Here is an 18,988-nt window from a genome sequence, read left to right on the forward strand (position 1 = left end):
ATTGCATCTCTCTCTCTCTCTCAAAAAATATATTCTTTTCGCTGGTCTTACGGGGCAGTGTGTGTATATATACTGTGGTAGTCTTGGGGTTTAAAATGTTTGGTCTGTGAAGACCAAAGTCCTGTGTGGAATAAGAAACTGGAACTGAAAAAAGGTTTAGTTTAGCAATCCAGTGGGAGTTTTGTTTTTTGTTTTATTTAGTTTTGTGTTTTAATAAAAGTGCACAACCGTATGAGGAAATATCAATGTTTATGTCCAAAACAAATGGGAGGATCAGCTGTTCAACCCTCGCCACCTGTGCACAGCAAAATATAAAGAGTGCTTTATTAAGTGGTAAAAGACCACGCTTCGTGGAAAGCTAGGTTTTGTATATTTCTTGAGTCTGGTGTAAAAAAAGCCCCAGCAGATGGCTCAAAAACTAGAAAGAGCCTTTTGTGTAAAGAGCAGCCGTGAGATCAAACCAGGATTTGAAACTTCCACTCTCAGTGCTTTGGAACTGTCTTTGTTTAGGTATGTTATTGAAATGACCAGGTGCCAGGAGTCTGTGCAGTCAGGCTTCTGCTATATATGTGAAATAATGCTCTTTATTTATTTCAGACTTGGGGATTGGAAATGGCACAACAAAAAAGTAAGGACAAATACATATTATATTTTCTATGTAGTTTCATTTGTTTATGCTCAAGTTATTAGGGTTGTTTTTTTTTGTTTTTTTTTTCCTTCCCTTCCCTTACAGTGACATTCATTGGAGTCAGCCTGGAGAGAAGAAATTAACAGGTGGAACCAACTGGCAACCAAAGCTTGCCCCGACCACTACCTGGAATCCTGCAACTATGGTAAGTGCATTTTATTACACTGCATAAAAGCATGCATTCAAAGGTTTGGACAAAAATAACAATTAAGCATATAGTAAATATATACATTGACGACATTTGAACCGATTTACTTGATAGAGTGGGGCGCCTCATATCCGACCATTACAGAATCCTTTAACCGATTATCTGACACTTTCCCACCACAAGCCCCCAAGCCACAATCAGACGTCGGGTACTGCAATATTTTACACTGGGCTGGGGGGTGGTGGTACTAAGTGGAACTCGTTATTTCATGTTTTAAAGCTGTTTGTGCCATTATGAAGTGATGACAAATGTAATTTTTCTGTAGAGGATTGGGAGTGTTCATTAATACCACCTTTTCACACGCAAGCCAATTCCTCCATTCCACCATTCCCGACAGGGTTGTATATGTGGCGTTTCACTGGAATATGTGTTTTTTATTGTTATCTGCAGCCTGTTCTAAATGCCACGATATTGCGTTTACAGTTGTCAGTCAGTTCCATATCAATATACACATTTGCAAGGGAACTTGCATACCAAGGAAGCTGATCTGAGCAGGCTGCATGAAATTAAATTGCTACCTAATGATACATTAAATATCGGAACAGTATAGACATAGGCCTTTTCAGTAGGATTTTTTAATCTTTGTTTTATATTCTTAAATTGGAATTTTAAAACTGTTCCTGATAGCACATGTTTGAACACTATCTAGACTTAAAGATTAACTGCATTTACGACTTCATCTATTGTAGCAGCGCTTCGCAGTGAAACACTTGATTTGTTCTTAATTGCCAGTTTGTGGTGGTTCTTGTGATGCCCGTGTTTGACTAGCTTGTCAAAGTCGTAGCAGCGACAACGGCATGAAACAAACCAGTCTGTCAACATTGTCTGCTACATTCATTGTTGGTGTCGTAAATGTAAACTAAAAAATTTTTCATTGTATTGTTTGAATTTCATCTTCTAACGTAGTGTTTATTGCATTGTATAATTGTTTTCCGTGGGGGGAAAAAAACAGAATGGCATGCGTTTCCCACAATACGTAAGTGACAAGTTGACCATTTTTACTGCTATAAGCTGGCATGCAAGTACTATATTAACCACAACTTCAGCATCAACTCAAACCTTTCAGCCATTACACATTTATATCACATGCTCTAATCTTTTAGCCTGCTGAAAATACCTCTTGGTGCTTTTGCCATTCTACAGATCTTTACTGACGGAAAACTTGTATCTTTTTTTTTTCTCGTCTGCATTTCTGGGAAAAAGCCTTTTTTTAAATATAAAATATCTAGTGTGTTTTTAGCATGCACTCGATCTGTGTGCGAGAACAGAATTTAAAGGACAACTTTTAAATATAATTAATTGCATGAGTACTCAAAATGCTTTCAAAACATCTGCCACTAAAAGATCACAGGAGCACAGACCAGCACACAAAATAAAAACACAGTTTTGATTAATAGTTTGGCTCTTTTTGTGGCTGTTTTTAAAATTGTGCTGGTTTAAAAGTATGCAGTGCTTGAATTGTTTTTAATGTGTGTTGGTCTATAATGTGGGTGTGATCGGTGAGTTTCCTGGCATAACGTTTTGGTTACTATCCTTGTTTTTTTATTTTTTACTTTTTGAAGCGTGTCTGTTAATGATGGTAAGTCAGTTTTATAATCTATTACAAGTCCTGTAGAGGTGGCTAGTGAAATGGAGGATACACCATGAATGTTCCTAGAGTACTGTCCCACGAATGAGGATGGCAGAAAGGGTCAAGTGGGTTGTTTTACAGCTGTCCTCTTGAGTGGAATACCTACTGCCCCCTGAACATTCCTAGAGTATTCTGTTTATGCAACAAGGATAGAACAGAAAGTATGTTTTAAACAAGTCAATCAGCATAATTACTTTCCTTAGATCAAGCTCCAGGTCTGTGTAGCAATGCAATGTAATTTGGAACGGTGTGATTCACCAGGTCATTCTGTAGCTGAATAAAAAAAATCATTAGGACCACTGATGTGAAAGATATTTGATCTCTCAGCGCTTGTATAATAGGAAATATTCTAATACATTTTAATTTAATGGCAATGCAGAATACATTATCTGGCAAATTCAGCAACAATGACATACTGTGGCCACACGGTATAACTGGTAAGATTATTCCAGTTGGTTCTGTCTGCTGTCTTTTTAAAGGTTGTAATGAATTACCATCTATACGTATTTGACATGTGCTGAAATTGTTCTAATCCGTCCGTTTCGTTTAGTGAGGAAACCCAGTGACCTTGCTATACTATAAATAAGGATGTTTGTATTAACTCTGTAAATGATCATAGCCAGGAAATAGTTTGTTTGTAATTGCATTTGATTCCTGACACTTGTTAGTAACCACCAAACCAAAGTCCTCAGAGCATTCAAGCTGACCTCTGTTCCAGTAATGAATCTCATTAATCATATGCACCTCTTGTGCGAAAGACCAGGTTAAAGCCAGCTTTATTCTTAGTGCAAGTCAAAATACAGTGAACAGGTTGCAAGATCTCTTGTGCTCCCAAGGGAATAATTTCAGTTTCCAGGCATTTTTTTTGTCGCTGCGTTTTGTGGATGTTCGGATGATTCATTGAGCACCTGGTAATTTCTGCTTCAATGGGGCTTATGAAATGCCATTATTGGCTTTTTCTGTTCCAGTGAACAAGGCCCAAAAGGTCCAATGTTGGAAGTGGATTTTGAATAATAAACTAGTGTGCACTCTGTACAGATCAATGCATCCATTTGCTACAAGCAAATAACTGCTGATTTGTTTGCCCCCTTTCCACCAATAAAAAGACATAATCCTGACTCTAATGAAAGCTCCCCTGAAAGAATCCTACGTCTCTTGAAATTTCTTAATTAGTGTTTTTTGTGATGAATCAGCCCTTTTATTTGAATTCTGCAGCTGGGTGTTAGAACTGCTGAGGGTATCAAAGCCTTCCTTGATCCTCCCAATGCTTGTGCTATCAATCTTCCAATTTCAGAATTCCTTCAGAAGTGTTTTTGGACTGCCTTGGCGGTTTACCCCTAAAAAGTCTGTCTTAATACCTCCCAGATGTAAAATAAGCTGCGCCAAAGTAAAAGTAGGCAATGAAAAAAGACTGCAGCAATATCAAGTGTATTCTGCTAACCTAGCATTGGGGAACAGCATAATGACCTACAAGAGTTAACATGAAGCTATGAAATATGTTGCAGGCAGCACAGGTGAATTTATTTATATTTTATTGATATATAGTATACACCTACTAAATACTGTACTGATCTACAATAAGAAATTTGCCTATCCATGCTTTAATTTTTATAAACTTTTTTTATAAGGACCTTCACAAAAATGCATTATTGTACACAATTAGAAATTGCTTTACCCATTGGTCCAATTTATTTACTCATAGGCACCTTCCGTTATGGCATTCCCTGCTACCACACCGACAGGAATGATGGCATATGGAATGGTACGTATTTTAAGTAACATTTTATTTGTTACCGATAACTTAACTTTTTTAGATTGATCAACCATCTGTTTGCAAAAAAAATGTATTCTGTTTGTTTTGTTTGGAATATGATCTTTATCATTTAGCCTCCTCAGATGGGAGCCATGCCTATGATGACGCAGCCAACCATGATGTACACTCAGCCCATCATGAGGCCTCCCAATCCATTCGGACCGGTACCCGGTGCACAGGTATGTTCAGTGAGGTTTGCACTGATGAGTTGTACCCGCTGCAGTGCCGCTATATATCAAGGGGATCACAGGAGGATCTACCACTATTTCATATTACTGATAGTCGTTATAAGAAGAAAAATATATACAGTAGGGTACAAAATTATGAATCCTCCTGCAGCAGAAATCAATAACCAACAACTAGAAATTGGAAAGTAAGTAACCGTACAATACTTTGGCTTTTTATCTGGCAGTTAGGATTACAATCAATTATCCTTTTGTATGTACAATAGAGGTATTGTATTATTTAAATGAAAACCTGGTAGCAGAGCAATTGAAATTCCCCTAAGAATATGTGTAGAAATTATTTCTGCGTTATGGGCAACTATGGGGGTAGCTGGTTGGAAAACCCTATAACTACCTGCAAACTTAATTGATCCCATCCAGAGTGATCCAAACTCCCTGCTTGCTATTAATTGACATATCTCACACACCTGAGAGTTTTTAAAGGTTTACCCTCGCTTAAAAAACAGGTTTATGCATTAGATGCCTCTTTCGGTTTGTATGATTTTGTGTGAAGATTGGCTCCCCACCCCATCCCAAACCAAACCCCAAATTCCAAACCAAATCTGACAGTTCTACAAGCATCTTGCTAAGATTGCTTCCATGGTCTGCTTCAAGTTATCCAACCTCTCCCTTCCACGTGGCAACTCCAGAGTGTATGTAACCATGGCCATGCACTCTGCAAATTCAATGAAGTCTCTTCCAACCACAGCCACGAAGGTTTACATGCAAGTAGGATTCCTGGTATTCGGAATATATACTCCAGTCATGTAAACCTGGTATTTGGAATATGTTCGGCAGTGTTCTGGATACCTGTGCTCCGAATGGGGAGAAATTCTGGTAAATGCAACTTTCAGAATTCTCCCAAGTGAACCAAGAAGCACACGCGCATCCATGTTTGATTTCCAACAGCATTCTAAATACCACTGAAAAGGAGTACTGTCATGTATACCCAGTATTCAGAATACATACTCCTGAATACTCCAGTATCCAGAATACTTCTTGCATATTTAAATGTGAGTGAGTCTTGCATCGCAAACAAGGTTTTCTTTGTCTGTCGTCGTTGAAGATTGTGTGTTTTTGTTTTTGAAAGCTGTCACAGCTCCCTATTGTAGTAAACTTGCTGTTCACGGTGCTGTTTGTTTTGAACAGATTGATTTGAAGAGGTTATAACGTGTTTGTGTCTACCATCACTTCTCCCTGAAAACTTGTTCCTGGCTGTGTTCCTCTATTCCTTCACTGTCTCTCGTTCTCTCTGAACTAGCTTTCCGCAGCTTCTAGTCCTTCCAGTCAAAGTCCTCTCAGAGCTCCGGAAAAGGACCCCTTTGCAGAGCTCTCTCTCAAGGATTTCTTGTAGAGCGTCTTTAGGTACAGCATGTTCTGTGTGTGTGTGTGTGTGTGTACAGTATGTGCGTGTGTGGAGGTATTGCATGATCATTTTCTTTCTTTCATTTATTTGCTTTTTTCAAACTTTTTCTATTTGGCATGTACATGCATATTACACACATTTCTGTTGGGGTGACGGGTAAAGGAAACGAGAATTGTCAGATTTTGATCTAATTGCAGATATGTTTGTGTTAATCTGGTCTTCCTGAAAGTTTGGTTTTCCTCAAACTATAATGCTTCTTTTATTTATTAAACCCCCCTTGCCCTTGAGTGTCAGGAGTTTGTATATTTAACCATTTCCTTGCTGTATATATTCAGATAACTAACAAACAAAAAAAAACAGATGAAGTTTAAATGTTACCTGTGAATGTGGATCTGTGCTAACCCTTGTTACACTGAAAAGTAATGAGGGCAGCAATAGCATGAAGTACAGTTAGCTGAGGTGATGAAGGTGGTTTTCATCTAATTGGATTCAGTTTTCAGGCCAGGGAATAGACATTTGCCATAGTGGGCAGGTGATAGATCGAGCACTTATTTATTTTTTATTTATTTATTTTGAAGACTGAGCTTTTTAAAGATGTTGTTTTTAAACTTTTTGGGGTTTTAGAGAAGAGATATAAAAGTCAGGAGTGTTTTTTTACATTTTAATATTGAAAGTGGCAGTATTTCAAACTCCACTGTTTTTTAGTTTTTATAATTATTTTTATTTGTATTTTCCTGTGAAATATTCAGTTAATGCTCAAAATGTAAAGCAACCAGTTGTGATCCAGTAGAAGTTGTTCAGATTTGAGTCATGGTGATGCTTCTATCCATCTGCATTGTGTGCTCAACCCAGCACTCGGCACACACGAGGGAGTGCTGTTGTGCTGTTGGTGGGCAGCACAGACACTAAAACAATAGACTTCATTTATTTTTAAATGTTTGATATTGTGGATGTAAAGGAAAATCTGGTGTTACTTCACTATTTGACCACAAGGTGATGCTAGCAAGCGTAGAAAAAAATGCCATGAACAAAACTAAAAGGGATATTGATTTCAGCCATAATATCATTCTTAAATTCTTTGCTTTTAAAGAGGCGGTTTGTTTATGGAGCTACTAATACAATATCACAATTGTTTTTTTAAAACAGCTGATTTCTTTGTTTTGCTTGTTTTGTGGTCTTTCTTTACTAGGTTTGGTTGAAAACCACTTTGTTGTCCATATTATTAGTATTGTTTTTTTTTTTTTTTAAAGTGAATTATTCTCCAAACCACATTCTGCTTGTTACAATACATGCCATAGCTGTGTCAGATCAATGTTGCATTTGCTTTTATGGGCAAGGCTATTTTTTGGCTTGTGTGTTTGTAGTAGCGATTTTTAATGACTGAACTTATTGTGGACTGTAGTTAATCGCTGCCTCTTAATAGTGCTTTGCACACCATTTCACACCAACATGATGTAGTTATGTTTGCAGAAGGAGTACGGTGGTTCAGAAACTCTATTAAATAGACTGGATACAGGGAATTAAAAATCTTACTACATGAGTCTATTGGGGAGCGACGTTTGGTTAGACTTCACCCAAATGAAGTAGACTGTTCTTAATATTACTAAATAGTTGTGTAGAATGCATTTACATGTTTGTTTTTTTTTGGTTTGTTTTCAGATGCAGTTCATGTAATCAATCTGAAGGGAGTCGATTCGTTCTAAAAAGACGACCAACGCTAAGCAGCAACTCTTTTCTTTAAGCAAACTTTACTTTGCTCTCTGTACTCTTCAGTGAGAATTACTAAATGGACACGTGAAGGAAAAAGGTGAAATGGCAGTGGGAAGAACATGAAACAAACAGTATCTTGGTGGACTGATGCAAACGTTGTAATTCTTTGTGTCTAACACAGTAACCGTTTTAGCTGCTGTTATTGCCCACGATCAGTATCACTCCTCCAACGTGACAACTGTCAAGATAAAAATTGTGGGGGGTGGGGTGGGGGGTGGGGTGGGGGGGTGTGGGGATCAATCATGCAGTGCTTTTTCATTCAACTCACAAATTAGAAGTGCTAACTTTACAGGTAACTGGGTTTCAATTTACTTTTATTTTTTACTGTGTACTAAGTTTGCAGTAGACATTCCTTGTGTATTTTATTGTTTGTTTGTATTTATTTATGATTATCTGTTGAAATATAAACAAAATACTACATCAAAAATACTTCCTTGTGAGTGATTCAGGATTATACATAGCTATGGTTGATTGTATCTTTGAGTGACTGATTTAAAATAAAAGTTAAATAAAATAAATTAACCACCTGTAAAATTGACTGATGGAGCACTAAATATTCTCTAAACTAGTTTTAATCTTGTCTAGTACAGCTCAGTAGCTCAATCTCACAGCCGTACGTTTGTGTGGGAAATAGGGGAGAGAATACAATTTTATTAATCCACATAGTCAATTCTGTGCCTAGGATTTTGCAAGGGAACATTTAACTGACTAGCAAGCACTACATTTGTAATTCAGCAGTAATGCATTTGGGAAGGATCTGTATTGCTTTATGCTTGGCATGTCATTATTTTACATTTGACAATTATATGGCTGCCTTTCCAAACTAAATGTGAAGAGTTGCCTTCATGTTACGACCATCCTTCTACTTAGTAGCACATAAAAGTAGTCTCGACCATTGCAGCAGATGTAGAAGAATATGTACATTTTCTTTGGTTGCCACCTTTGAAAAATGGAGAAGAAATTCATAAGGGAAATAGTTTCTTTGTAAATTTTTAGTAAAGGGGTCCAGTTGAATATAAAGCTCAGGAGCACTGTTGATCGGTGCTTTGTGTATATATAAAGAAAATCTGTCAATTTGAGGGGCATAGTTGAGAGGATAGTCTGAAAGATGAAGGCAATTCTGTTCATTAATTTAGCATATTTGCTGCATTGTCCTTGCAGATTCTATTTTTGTTTATAAAAAAAATGTATGAAAGCAGAGATGGGTTGATTTTCAAATAAAGTGCAGCTTCCATAAAGTGTTTCACTGACATGACTCTTTATTTAATTAATGTCTAAGGGGCCGAGTTTCGGGTTCCGTTCAAAACAGGCATTGGGCACTGTTCTTTTATATTAATTATTTTTAACGTCAAATCTAGACACAGTCCCTTACACCTAAGTTTGGTATTCAGTGGCTGCTGAAATAAGAAATGTTTTTTTTAAGCGTTAGTAACATCAGGCCACTCGGTTTCTAGTTTTTTTGGGTTTTTTTTAATCATGCTTTCCTTCCAGGAATACCAGGTAGACCAATTATCATGTCCCATGTGAAGTCACTGAAATCATTTTGCTGTCTTTCCCTTGATTATTACTGGTAAGGTACAACCAACTCTTATGACCACATAAATGTAGATGCATTACATTTACTATGTTAAGTGACTTGCCCAAGGCCACACAGTAATTCAGTAGCCAAGCTCAATTCATACATTTTCAGAAATCTCGGCAAGTTTAGAAAATTACTATCATCAATTTGAAACCGCAGAAGTAAAACCTACGAATACACTGTTGACTTACTGTAATCTTTAACACACATTTGTATCTACATGAAATCAAAATGTAAGTGCCCCTGTACATACCCTATGTGAACTAAGTACACCTGCCATCACCTTTTTCTAAGGTGATTTTGCATAAGTCATTTTCTTAATAAATATTTGTTTGTGCTTCGACTCACTTTTGGCATCCCTATAACATGACGTTTATCAATATTCTGATCTTAGTTCATAATGTCTAATTACTTAGGTTCTAGAACATAAAAAAAAAACATTCAAGAATCACTGAAATTTAAGATCTTGTAATCTTTCTTGTCCCCACTGTATAGTACAAAAAACACGACTAAAAAGACATGCTGCCTGTGGTACAATATTTTGGTATTCTATTAGAATACATGACCATGTGCAGGGTTGAATGAGACTAATTCTTCAGGAGAATGCAGATTTGATCATCTGGCAAGTGACAGGCCACTCCTTCTGCTCGGGGATCGCTCCCTTGATGTTCGATTCTAGAGGTTTAATATGGAGGCCTCGGCCTACAACGCTAAGCAGCTTCAGCTCCAGGGGCCCCAGCTGTAGATATTGCTAAAGACAGAAGAAATATATCTTTAGAATCTAAGGTACTGGATAGATTGATAGATATAAATAGAGCAGGATTATTTTATATTCTACAAGGGACCTATCTGGCCTGATTTTGCCTGTTACAGAACCACCCTTATATAATTATTTATTTCTTCGCAGATGCCCTTATCCAGGGCGACTTACAATTGTTAAAAGATATCACATTATTTTTACATACAATTACATTATTTTTTACACATTATTTTTACATACAATTACCCATTTATACAGTTAGGTTTTTACTGGAACAATCTAGATAAAGTACCTTGCTCAAGGGTAAAGCAGCAGTGTCCCCCACCTGGGATTGAACCCATGAACCTCCAGTCAAGAGTCCAGAGCCCTAACCACTACTCCACACTGCTGCCCATAATGGTGATTTACGTGGATTATTAAATACTTGCATAGAATAAATCCTTTTTGGTTATATCTAAAAGATGTAGTACAATGTATTGCATTGGTAATACAGTTTATGACTTGGAAGTTCATCAAGTTGTGATATTTCAGCATGTGCAGTGGAACCACTGCTGTAACTTATGTATTTATTTTTGCATTGTGATTTAAATATGAAATTACATTGGTAAAATGTAGTTTAACAAGCCTGCTCTAGGACACGAAATCTGCTTCTTGTGTGTTTTTGAATTTGTTTTATATAAACTCTTACTTGAAAATCATCCTGTCTCCCGTACAGAAAAGTGCCGAGATCCATGGAGTCTGATTCAGTTGGTGTTTCTTCTTTTTCAAAATTTTCTGGCAAAGAGAAAACCTTTTTCTCCACTGCTGCTAGGATTGCACTTTTAGGTCTGGAAGGTGCTCTTGCTGTGTAAATATTAACAAACAAGAGAACAAATGTTGTATTAAGGAGTCCTGTCTTTCATTTGCAGTTTGGGAGCAAGTACTGTATACAGGTTTTTACCAGAATGATCGCTGAGCTCTAACTTCTCCAAGTCTTCACCAAGCAACCCAGGTTCAGCAATCTCCAGACCAGCTACCTGAGTAAGGAACACCCTTCTGTGAGAAAAAAAGGAATTAAACAAAAAAATAAGATACTCCGGAAGTAACACGTGGCCACATCTCCTGTAAATTAAAGTGATTGTTACCGAGAAATCTTGAGGTCCTCCAGTCTGCATTCAAAAAGCTGACTCATTAGTTCCAGGTTGTCTTGCTCCAATTTCTGAACACTGACCTCCATTACAGCCACTTCATTTCTGTAAAACTGTGCCTGGAAATGCGAGAGGAAAAGTTATTCAATTCCAAGTAAAGAAAAAAAAACAAAAAAACAACATTGCAAACGGAAAAAGGTGCAATGCAAATAAAAAATGATAAAAGAAAAATTAATTGTCTGTCATGCATCTAATCCGCTCTGTTAATTGGCTTCTCTATATCAATTTATATTCGGTTTTGTAACACCTGTATCTTGCAGTTTTCAAAAAGCACATCCCTACTATAGAGACGAGCCGAACTCCAGTGCAAAACCCTTTCAGCACAGTAGGAAAAAAATAAATGCAATAATCAGACCACATACAATACGCTACCTCTCTTTTTAACCAGTCATTTTCTTTGACTTCTTGTCGGGTCTGTTTGTCAAGATGTCGAATTGCCTGCTGTAGAAAAAAAAACAAAAAAACATGTTGTGCTTTTGTCATTTTCATGGTGCACTACAATGTTTTTTTCACATCTGAAAAGGGGCATTAACCCCTGTTTAAATTATGTCCCTGATTTAGTAGGATTATTCTGTGATTACAGCTTAGCAGAGAGACTGGGAAATATTGCATTTTGCTAACCACCTGAACTAGCAATACAATTCTACAAAGGAACAGATTTGTGAAAATACCAAAAAAATCATCATGCCATCAAACTAAATGGTCAAACACACACTTCTCTTTCCAGGGTGTAGCCAGAGATGCGGTACACTTCTGTGCACTTGCATTAAATACATTCTTTACTACCTCTGAAGCAAGATGCTTCTTGTCATCTATCTGCTTTTCTGTTTGTTTGTTTATTTCATTTACTGTTGCATCCAAGGATCGTTGCATGTGGTCTACAGAGAAAGAAAAACATCACCATTAAGCTATTATATTAAATACATGTAATACAGGCTTCTGAATCAGAAAAGGGAATATATATATATATCTATATATCTATATATATATATATATATATATATATAGTGGTAGTGCCCTCGCTAACGCGCAAGACATTTTGTGTTTGTCCTGTCCTGTGACCTTGCCATTCATTCATCTGTTAAAACTATGCATTCATTTAAGCAAGTGGTTATAAAGATTGTGTTACGGATTAGCAGATCAGTTTATTTTGCAGATATGCATATAAAAAAGGCTTGAAACGGCGAACAGCAGCATGGTAATCTACTAACTAGCTTTACCGACCACAATTCAATTGAATTTGAAGCATTTGCATTCATCTTAGAAGTCACATTTCACTTGTGCAATACCGTGCTATCAAAATGAAATTTAGCATATACTTTGTTATCTTATTTGTGGTATTATGAATCCAATATGTGAAATTGGCTGGCTAGAGATGCCAGACATATAGAGTAAAAGCCCAATTCAATCAACCTTATTGTTATCAGGGGGGATAACGAAATTAAAGAAATCCTGTTATTAAATAAACAAAGTGATCTTGATTACATTAACAAATTGTAAAACATTATTTTTACCGTTTGTTGTATAATCTAATCTTCTTGGGTCCTACTGCCAACTGTGGGCAAATTGCTCACGTAATAAATGTACTAGTCATAGGAGCAATTTATTTGAGATTTGCTCATAGGGGTATAGATAATATAGGCCAACATGTCCTAATTAAAAAGTGGGCCCATTATGGCAATACAAACCTGCCATCTCCTGAAAGTCCTTTTGCATCTGCAGAAGTTCCTGTTCCAGCAGTCGGATCTGTTTGGCATGCTCCTTGCTCCCCACATTCTTGTAGTCCAGCCAGTACTGTTTCTCCCGACCTGCAGTCAAAACCGTCTGCTCCAAATCATTCAACTGGGAATGCAGCTCTGCTCAGGAACACAAATCTACTTACTGTGCAGCTCTGCTCGGGAGCACAGATCCACTTACTGTGCAGCTCTGCTCGGGAGCACAGATCCACTTACTGTGGAGCTCTGCTCGGGAGCACAGATCCACTTACTGTGGAGCTCTGCTCGGGAGCACAGATCCACTTACTGTGCAGCTCTGCTCGGGAGCACAGATCCACTTACTGTGCAGCTCTGCTCGGGAGCACAGATCCACTTACTGTGCAGCTCTGCTCGGGAGCACAGATCCACTTGCTGTGCAGCTCTGCTCGGGAGCACAGATCCACTTACTGTGCAGCTCTGCTCGGGAGCACAGATCCACTTACTGTGCAGCTCTGCTCGGGAGCACAGATCCACTTGCTGTGCAGCTCTGCTCGGGAGCACAGATCCACTTGCTGTGCAGCTCTGCTCGGGAGCACAGATCCACTTGCTGTGCAGCTCTGCTCGGGAGCACAGATCCACTTACTGTGCAGCTCTGCTCGGGAGCACAGATCCACTTACTGTGCAGCTCTGCTCGGGAACACAGATCCACTTACTGTGCAGCTCTGCTCGGAAGCACAGATCCACTTATTGTGCAGCTCTGCTCGGGAGCACAGATCCACTTGCTGTGCAGCTCTGCTCGGGAGCACAGATCCACTTGCTGTGCAGCTCTGCTCGGGAGCACAGATCCACTTACTGTGCAGCTCTGCTCGGGAGCACAGATCCACTTGCTGTGCAGCTCTGCTCGGAAGCACAGATCCACTTGCTGTGCTGATACTTGTGCACTCACTGACAGCATCATTTGTCACAGCCCCCTGTCAGGATACCCTTACAGTCACACTGCATTCCCCAGTGTCAGGCTGCTACATTTATAAGCACAGTACAAGTATATCTCCATTTATGGAGCAGACTTAAGTTAAAAGTGTTATGGCTAAATTCTCAATGCTATTTACTCCAAACTGTCAGCAGCACATTTTTTTTTTCAGAAAGGAGAAACACACCCAATAAAGTTACCAAACCAATGCTGTGTTTGTGATCAAAGTTCTAGGTTTAACAAACAAGAGACATCATATCACTATCAAAAACAGTACAGTCAGTATCTCTGTCACCCCTGCTTGCCTCCAGTACTGTTTTTCACATTAGAAACGTCAGGAGGTTTGTGACCCCGTATTCCATTTTTCATACTGAACAACATGTGACAATGCACCGTTTCAATTTGCAACAGGTTATTACAAAACGTGACGGACTTTCTTTTTTTTCTATTGCAATGTATAACATTGATCATGAATTCTCGGGACAGTACAGTGTGTGTTTGGCAGGCTGTTTGTTACCCTCTATCTCGCGCTCCTTGGTCTTCTCCAGCTCCCAGTGGTCCTGAAGGGCCTGCTCCACCTGTTCTTTGCTCACTACTTCCTTGTGTTCCAGCTCCCGCTCCTGATCTTTTGCCTGCTTCAGCAGAGTCTGAATGTGTCCCAGCTGCTCCTCTTTCAGATGTTCCTGCTACATACAGACAGCACACAGCAGTACTTCCCCTAATGAGAATATTCCTCAAGGAATACAGAACTGACATGTACACGCACGCTCAAGCTAATAATCCATTATTTTTTAGGAATACTCGTACTCAGAATATCAGCGTTCTGTTACTCTGAATAACACAGGAGTACTTGCTCCCCATTATTATTTATTTCTTAGCAGACGCCCTTATCCATAAGCACTTCATACCTGTGTGAGACCCCTGCTCGGCTCAATAAAAGTAATCCAAAATCTTCTATTAAAGGGAATATAAAACTCCCTTGCGGTATATTGATACCGATATAATGTAAAATGATTGTACACCGTGCAGTATTTATATATAAAAAACAAAACCCCCTTCTATTTACGGAACAGATTGGGCTCCCCTACTTACTCTCTGGTTGTACCTCTGGTTCTTTTCCTCTAAAGTTTTCACTTCAGACTCAAACTCTTCTACTTCCTTTTCTTTCAGCTGTATTCTAAAGGAGAGAATGAGAGACACACACCTCAGGGCGGTGATTGCTCGTAATTTTTACATGCAAGTCTGCAGGTATTCAGTATAGTTATGACTGTACTGTAGGCCTATGCGACACTTGCTAGCAATTGTTTTTGGGCACCAGCATTAGTCAATTCACACTGAAATTGGGGACTGATCAGAAACTGGAAATCATTTTGCAGAAATTATTATATTTCATCAGTGATCTGAGCAGCTCAGTTACTTAATGCACCCACAGTCATCATAATGTGATGGATAACCCTATTTTTCACAAGTCTGATGCAGCATTTAAACAATTTCAAATGACTATACTTAAGGCAGAACAGTGTTTGCTGCTTTGGCCTAGATGCCAGATTCATGATTATTACAGAAAGGGCTGACTTACTGAAAACCCACATATGCTTCTGCTAATGTCATCTGGTCATCCTTGGCCGACTTCTTTTTCTTCCCCATTTTCACTGTTAGGTGAGCAAGAGTTGCTAAAGAAGCCAGAAAAAAGTGTTATTAATATGAAAAGCAACTATGCCATATGTAATTGTGACAAAACATAGTGAATACCATTATATGTTATTTGCATGTTGTATTGTAATCTACAGTAAAATTACCATGACATACATGTGGACACTTCCATATGGTTCATATAAAGCCAAAAGCTTACTATCTAACTTAACTGTATATTAATTTATAAATATGTAACAGAGACAGTATTCTCTCAGTAGACCACAGCTCATTATCTCGATCTTTCTTGCTGTTTGGAATGAATGATGGAACTTTGTTTATTGTTTAGGGGAAGAGGGCACGTCAAAAAAAAAAAAAACATCTGATAAAATGTAATTCAGAACCATGTAGTAACATCCAGGTATATTTGTACGACAATAAATTATTTTAGACGTGCAATTTTTCGTGGGTGACGGTGGCATTTTGTCTAATATATGCAATTCAGAGAATACAAAAAGCACGTACCGTAAAGTAGGTCTTTATTTTTTATTTATTTATTTATTTATTTATTTTAAGTACGTACAGTAGTGTCGTAGGCGGCTTTATACGGTATTTCAATAATAGATCCAAAAACTTAACAGAAATGTATCAGCTGGTGACGGATCTCTATTTATTATAGCCAAATAATTAAAAATCAATACAAATAAAAATAAAAATAAAAAAACAATGCCAAACACTGTTACCTTAGCTGTTCAATAAATCCCTGAGGAAAATGGGTCTGCTTTGTTTTAAAAAGAATGTAACCATGTGACTTGGCCCAGCGTGCACCTGCTCCCATGGCAACAGTAGAGGAAAATAAAATGTAAAACTCAAGGCTGCCTCCTGTCGTTGGAAAGTAGTTATTTATCACCCTTTATTTGTAGAAAGTTACGGTTCCAGTGGGACAGTATTTTCACGGAGACCACACACCCTATACTGCCTGTTCGAGCACAGACATATTTAACATGCCTACTAATGTAGTGAAATAATTTTAACGAAGTGACTATTACTGACGGTCTGTTTCATTACGCAATTTGCTTGCAAAAAATATCTTAGCTGTTTGATTCAAGACTTAGACATAGTTTTCCAGAAATTCCACCAGCAAGTTTATATGATTAATATATAATACCAGAACATATATGTGTGCAGGTTTACAGCAATTAGATTGATTTTGGATTGCAGACAGCAATTGATTGTCTTTAGAAAGTTTGCTGCACAGAGACTTTTAAACAGCTTTTTTTTTTCTTCAACCAGCATTACGTTTGACCAGCATCCCCAGCTGAAAACTAGGATAGCTCAGTGCAGGCCATTGATGGGGCCCAGGGCAGAGAAAACAAAGCATCATTACATATTATCAAAAGCAGTTGGCACATTCGCCTTCAAGTGCATTTTAAAAAGCCTGTTCAATCCGCATTCCTCAGGAACTACACTCCTACAAGATAAATATTGACCAAACAGATCATATTTAAGCGATACTAAAGTGTTATTTCCAGAGAACCTCTGCTGAACTGTGCTGGTAATGTATATCAAAACCGGTATCAGTAATACCAGCATCAGCAATCCCTTTCAACACAAGATCACTGCCATGGTGCACACCCTAACACCACTGCGCTGTTTACAGAATGCTTACAAACAAACTAAAACTCCACTTGCATGGGATAACCAAAAATAGCACTTACAGATACTTTGATAAGTAATGAAGTAAAGTTGTGCTATTCATGTGGAGATTGTGGGTTAGGGGCTGATTATTATTATTATTATTTAACAGACACTTTTATCCAAGGCGACTTACAGAGACTAGGGTGTGTGAACTATGCATCAGCTGCAGAGTCACTTACAATTACGTCTCACCCGAAAGACAGAGCACAAGGAGGTTAAGTGACTTGCTCAGGGTCACACAATGAGTCAGTGGCTGATGTGGGATTTGAACCAGGGACCTCCTGGTTACAAGCCCTTTTCTTTAACCACTGGACCACACAGCCTCCTATATGATTCATTTGATCAACCTATACTGTTCTGGGGATAAGCCACAAGTGGATTTTATTGGAGCATTTTACTTAATCCTGGCCTGAGATAACCACAAATAGGTGATTGATGCAATCCAGGGTGATTTCTGGTGCTGTAAAATGCTCTAAAAAAGGTCTGCTTTTTAAAGCCTTACCAGCAATAACCAGCGAAAACATGTGTAACTGGGAGTGATCTCAGCAGCCCTTATTTTTTTTTAATTGCTTGTACATTATAAGTGATAGAATTAACCGGACTCCCAAAAGGATACGATTATTGACCGAGTATCTCCTTCATCAGCTCTTCCTTGTTGATGATTTTGTCAGTCTCTGTTCCTCCTAATTTGCATACTCACCCAAGCAGGATCTGATGAGGGCTGACTGAAATGTTCCTTGTCATATGCAGGAAGCCCCTTTTAAGAAAAAAAGAAAGTTGGCACACGGTATAAACTGGATCATAAATCAATTAAATGATTTAATTTGATTGAATCTACCCAGGGAGTAATGTACACGCAGCTTGACATGCAGACTGTGCTGTGTTGGTGAGTTCGCTCCACCTGGCTTTTATCCTCAGCAGGGTTCAAACACCCTCCCTGCCTTCGACTCAGCGTGGGCTGCAGAACCGCAGGTGGATCTTCTGTAGTTCAGCTGCTACTTCTCATGGTCCTCATTCAAATTGTGTCCCTTTCTGCAGTGATTGCATCCCTCTGTCTATCACACTCAACATCACACTGAGCACGATAACTGCCTTGGATATTCACAAATCTTCTCAAAACCTTTATCATAGACTTCAAGTTTCCGATAGACCCTTTTTTTTTGCCAGTGGGTATAATATGAGACAGAAACTGTGATATTTATTACAGCACATACACAGGGTTCTGTGTTTAGTTTATTACATGTTTTCTGCTTTTTGTTTATACAATGTTTGTAGGGCTGATCCTCTTATAATACATTTTTATATGTCTTCACCCTGTTATTCTAACTTGTCTGTCTTTATACAGGCTGTTTTTCTGTATATTCAAGTATTTAGAAAACTGACTTTACCAATGAAATTACAGCGATCATATTCCTGATTTTTAATGGGATAATTAAATTACTGTGGCCTAATAAGATTGTGAAGCTATTTCTAAAAGGAGAGATGCCTTTGAAACTCAATTTATTTAGTATGTTTTATATAGTAATCATAAACTCCAAATCAAAGGTCGGGATCTCTTTTTTAATTATAACATTCATCAGATTTGCTTAATACAATTTAGATGCTATTTTTAAAACTTCGTTTTTGGCCAACATTTTGTATTTTATTCATCTTACAATGCACACCAAATCAAAGATGTAGATGTTGTTTTTTTATAATTCGATTTGCTTAATTAAACTGGGGAAGGGAGTGGGGTATTTTTAAAAGTGCACTTTTTATATTAACATTTT

The 18,988-nt window shown here is 38.1% G+C and overlaps 2 protein-coding genes across 23 annotated transcripts in view; one reads left to right on the forward strand and one right to left on the reverse strand.

Moving 5' to 3' along the window:
* Window positions 1–8,937, forward strand: part of LOC117406095 (phosphatidylinositol-binding clathrin assembly protein-like) — a 38,980-nt gene extending 30,043 nt beyond the window's left edge. For 9 of the 20 annotated variants that reach the window (XM_059030899.1, XM_034923886.2, XM_034923906.2 and 6 more), the window contains 7 exons: window positions 598–628; window positions 734–833; window positions 1,849–1,872; window positions 4,229–4,288; window positions 4,414–4,518; window positions 5,825–5,928; window positions 7,589–8,937. In XM_059030899.1, the coding sequence (XP_058886882.1) occupies window positions 598–628; window positions 734–833; window positions 1,849–1,872; window positions 4,229–4,288; window positions 4,414–4,518; window positions 5,825–5,917 (413 nt within the window). In that variant the 3' untranslated portion in view covers window positions 5,918–5,928; window positions 7,589–8,937. Of the gene's footprint in view, window positions 1–597; window positions 633–733; window positions 834–1,848; window positions 1,873–4,228; window positions 4,289–4,413; window positions 4,519–5,824; window positions 5,929–7,588 lie in introns of those variants that run through there. The other 11 variants (XM_059030901.1, XM_034923908.2, XM_059030909.1 and 8 more) reach the window with 6 other exon arrangements.
* A 140-nt stretch (window positions 8,938–9,077) lies between these two features.
* On the reverse strand, window positions 9,078–16,378 carry LOC131738033 (coiled-coil domain-containing protein 83-like). 3 transcript variants are annotated; one of them, XM_059030914.1, is made up of 11 exons: window positions 16,265–16,378; window positions 15,469–15,562; window positions 14,982–15,066; window positions 14,407–14,575; window positions 12,914–13,033; window positions 12,012–12,103; window positions 11,598–11,666; window positions 11,163–11,284; window positions 10,979–11,073; window positions 10,727–10,881; window positions 9,078–10,029 (listed from the first exon to the last, which is right to left on the reverse strand). In XM_059030914.1, the coding sequence occupies exons 2-11, from the start codon at window positions 15,534–15,536 to the stop codon at window positions 9,874–9,876; spliced, it is 1,131 nt and encodes a 376-aa protein (XP_058886897.1). In that variant the 5' UTR covers window positions 15,537–15,562; window positions 16,265–16,378; the 3' UTR covers window positions 9,078–9,873. The 3 variants fall into 3 exon arrangements, with proteins under 3 accessions (XP_058886897.1, XP_058886895.1, XP_058886896.1); XM_059030912.1 differs by having other exon boundaries at window positions 12,914–13,081; window positions 16,265–16,377; XM_059030913.1 differs by lacking the exon at window positions 16,265–16,378 and adding an exon at window positions 16,047–16,246 and having other exon boundaries at window positions 12,914–13,081.
* Window positions 16,379–18,988: the final 2,610 nt, after the last annotated feature.

The sequence above is a fragment of the Acipenser ruthenus genome, chromosome 9, assembly GCF_902713425.1.
Source record: "Acipenser ruthenus chromosome 9, fAciRut3.2 maternal haplotype, whole genome shotgun sequence".
Taxonomy (NCBI): domain Eukaryota; kingdom Metazoa; phylum Chordata; class Actinopteri; order Acipenseriformes; family Acipenseridae; genus Acipenser; species Acipenser ruthenus.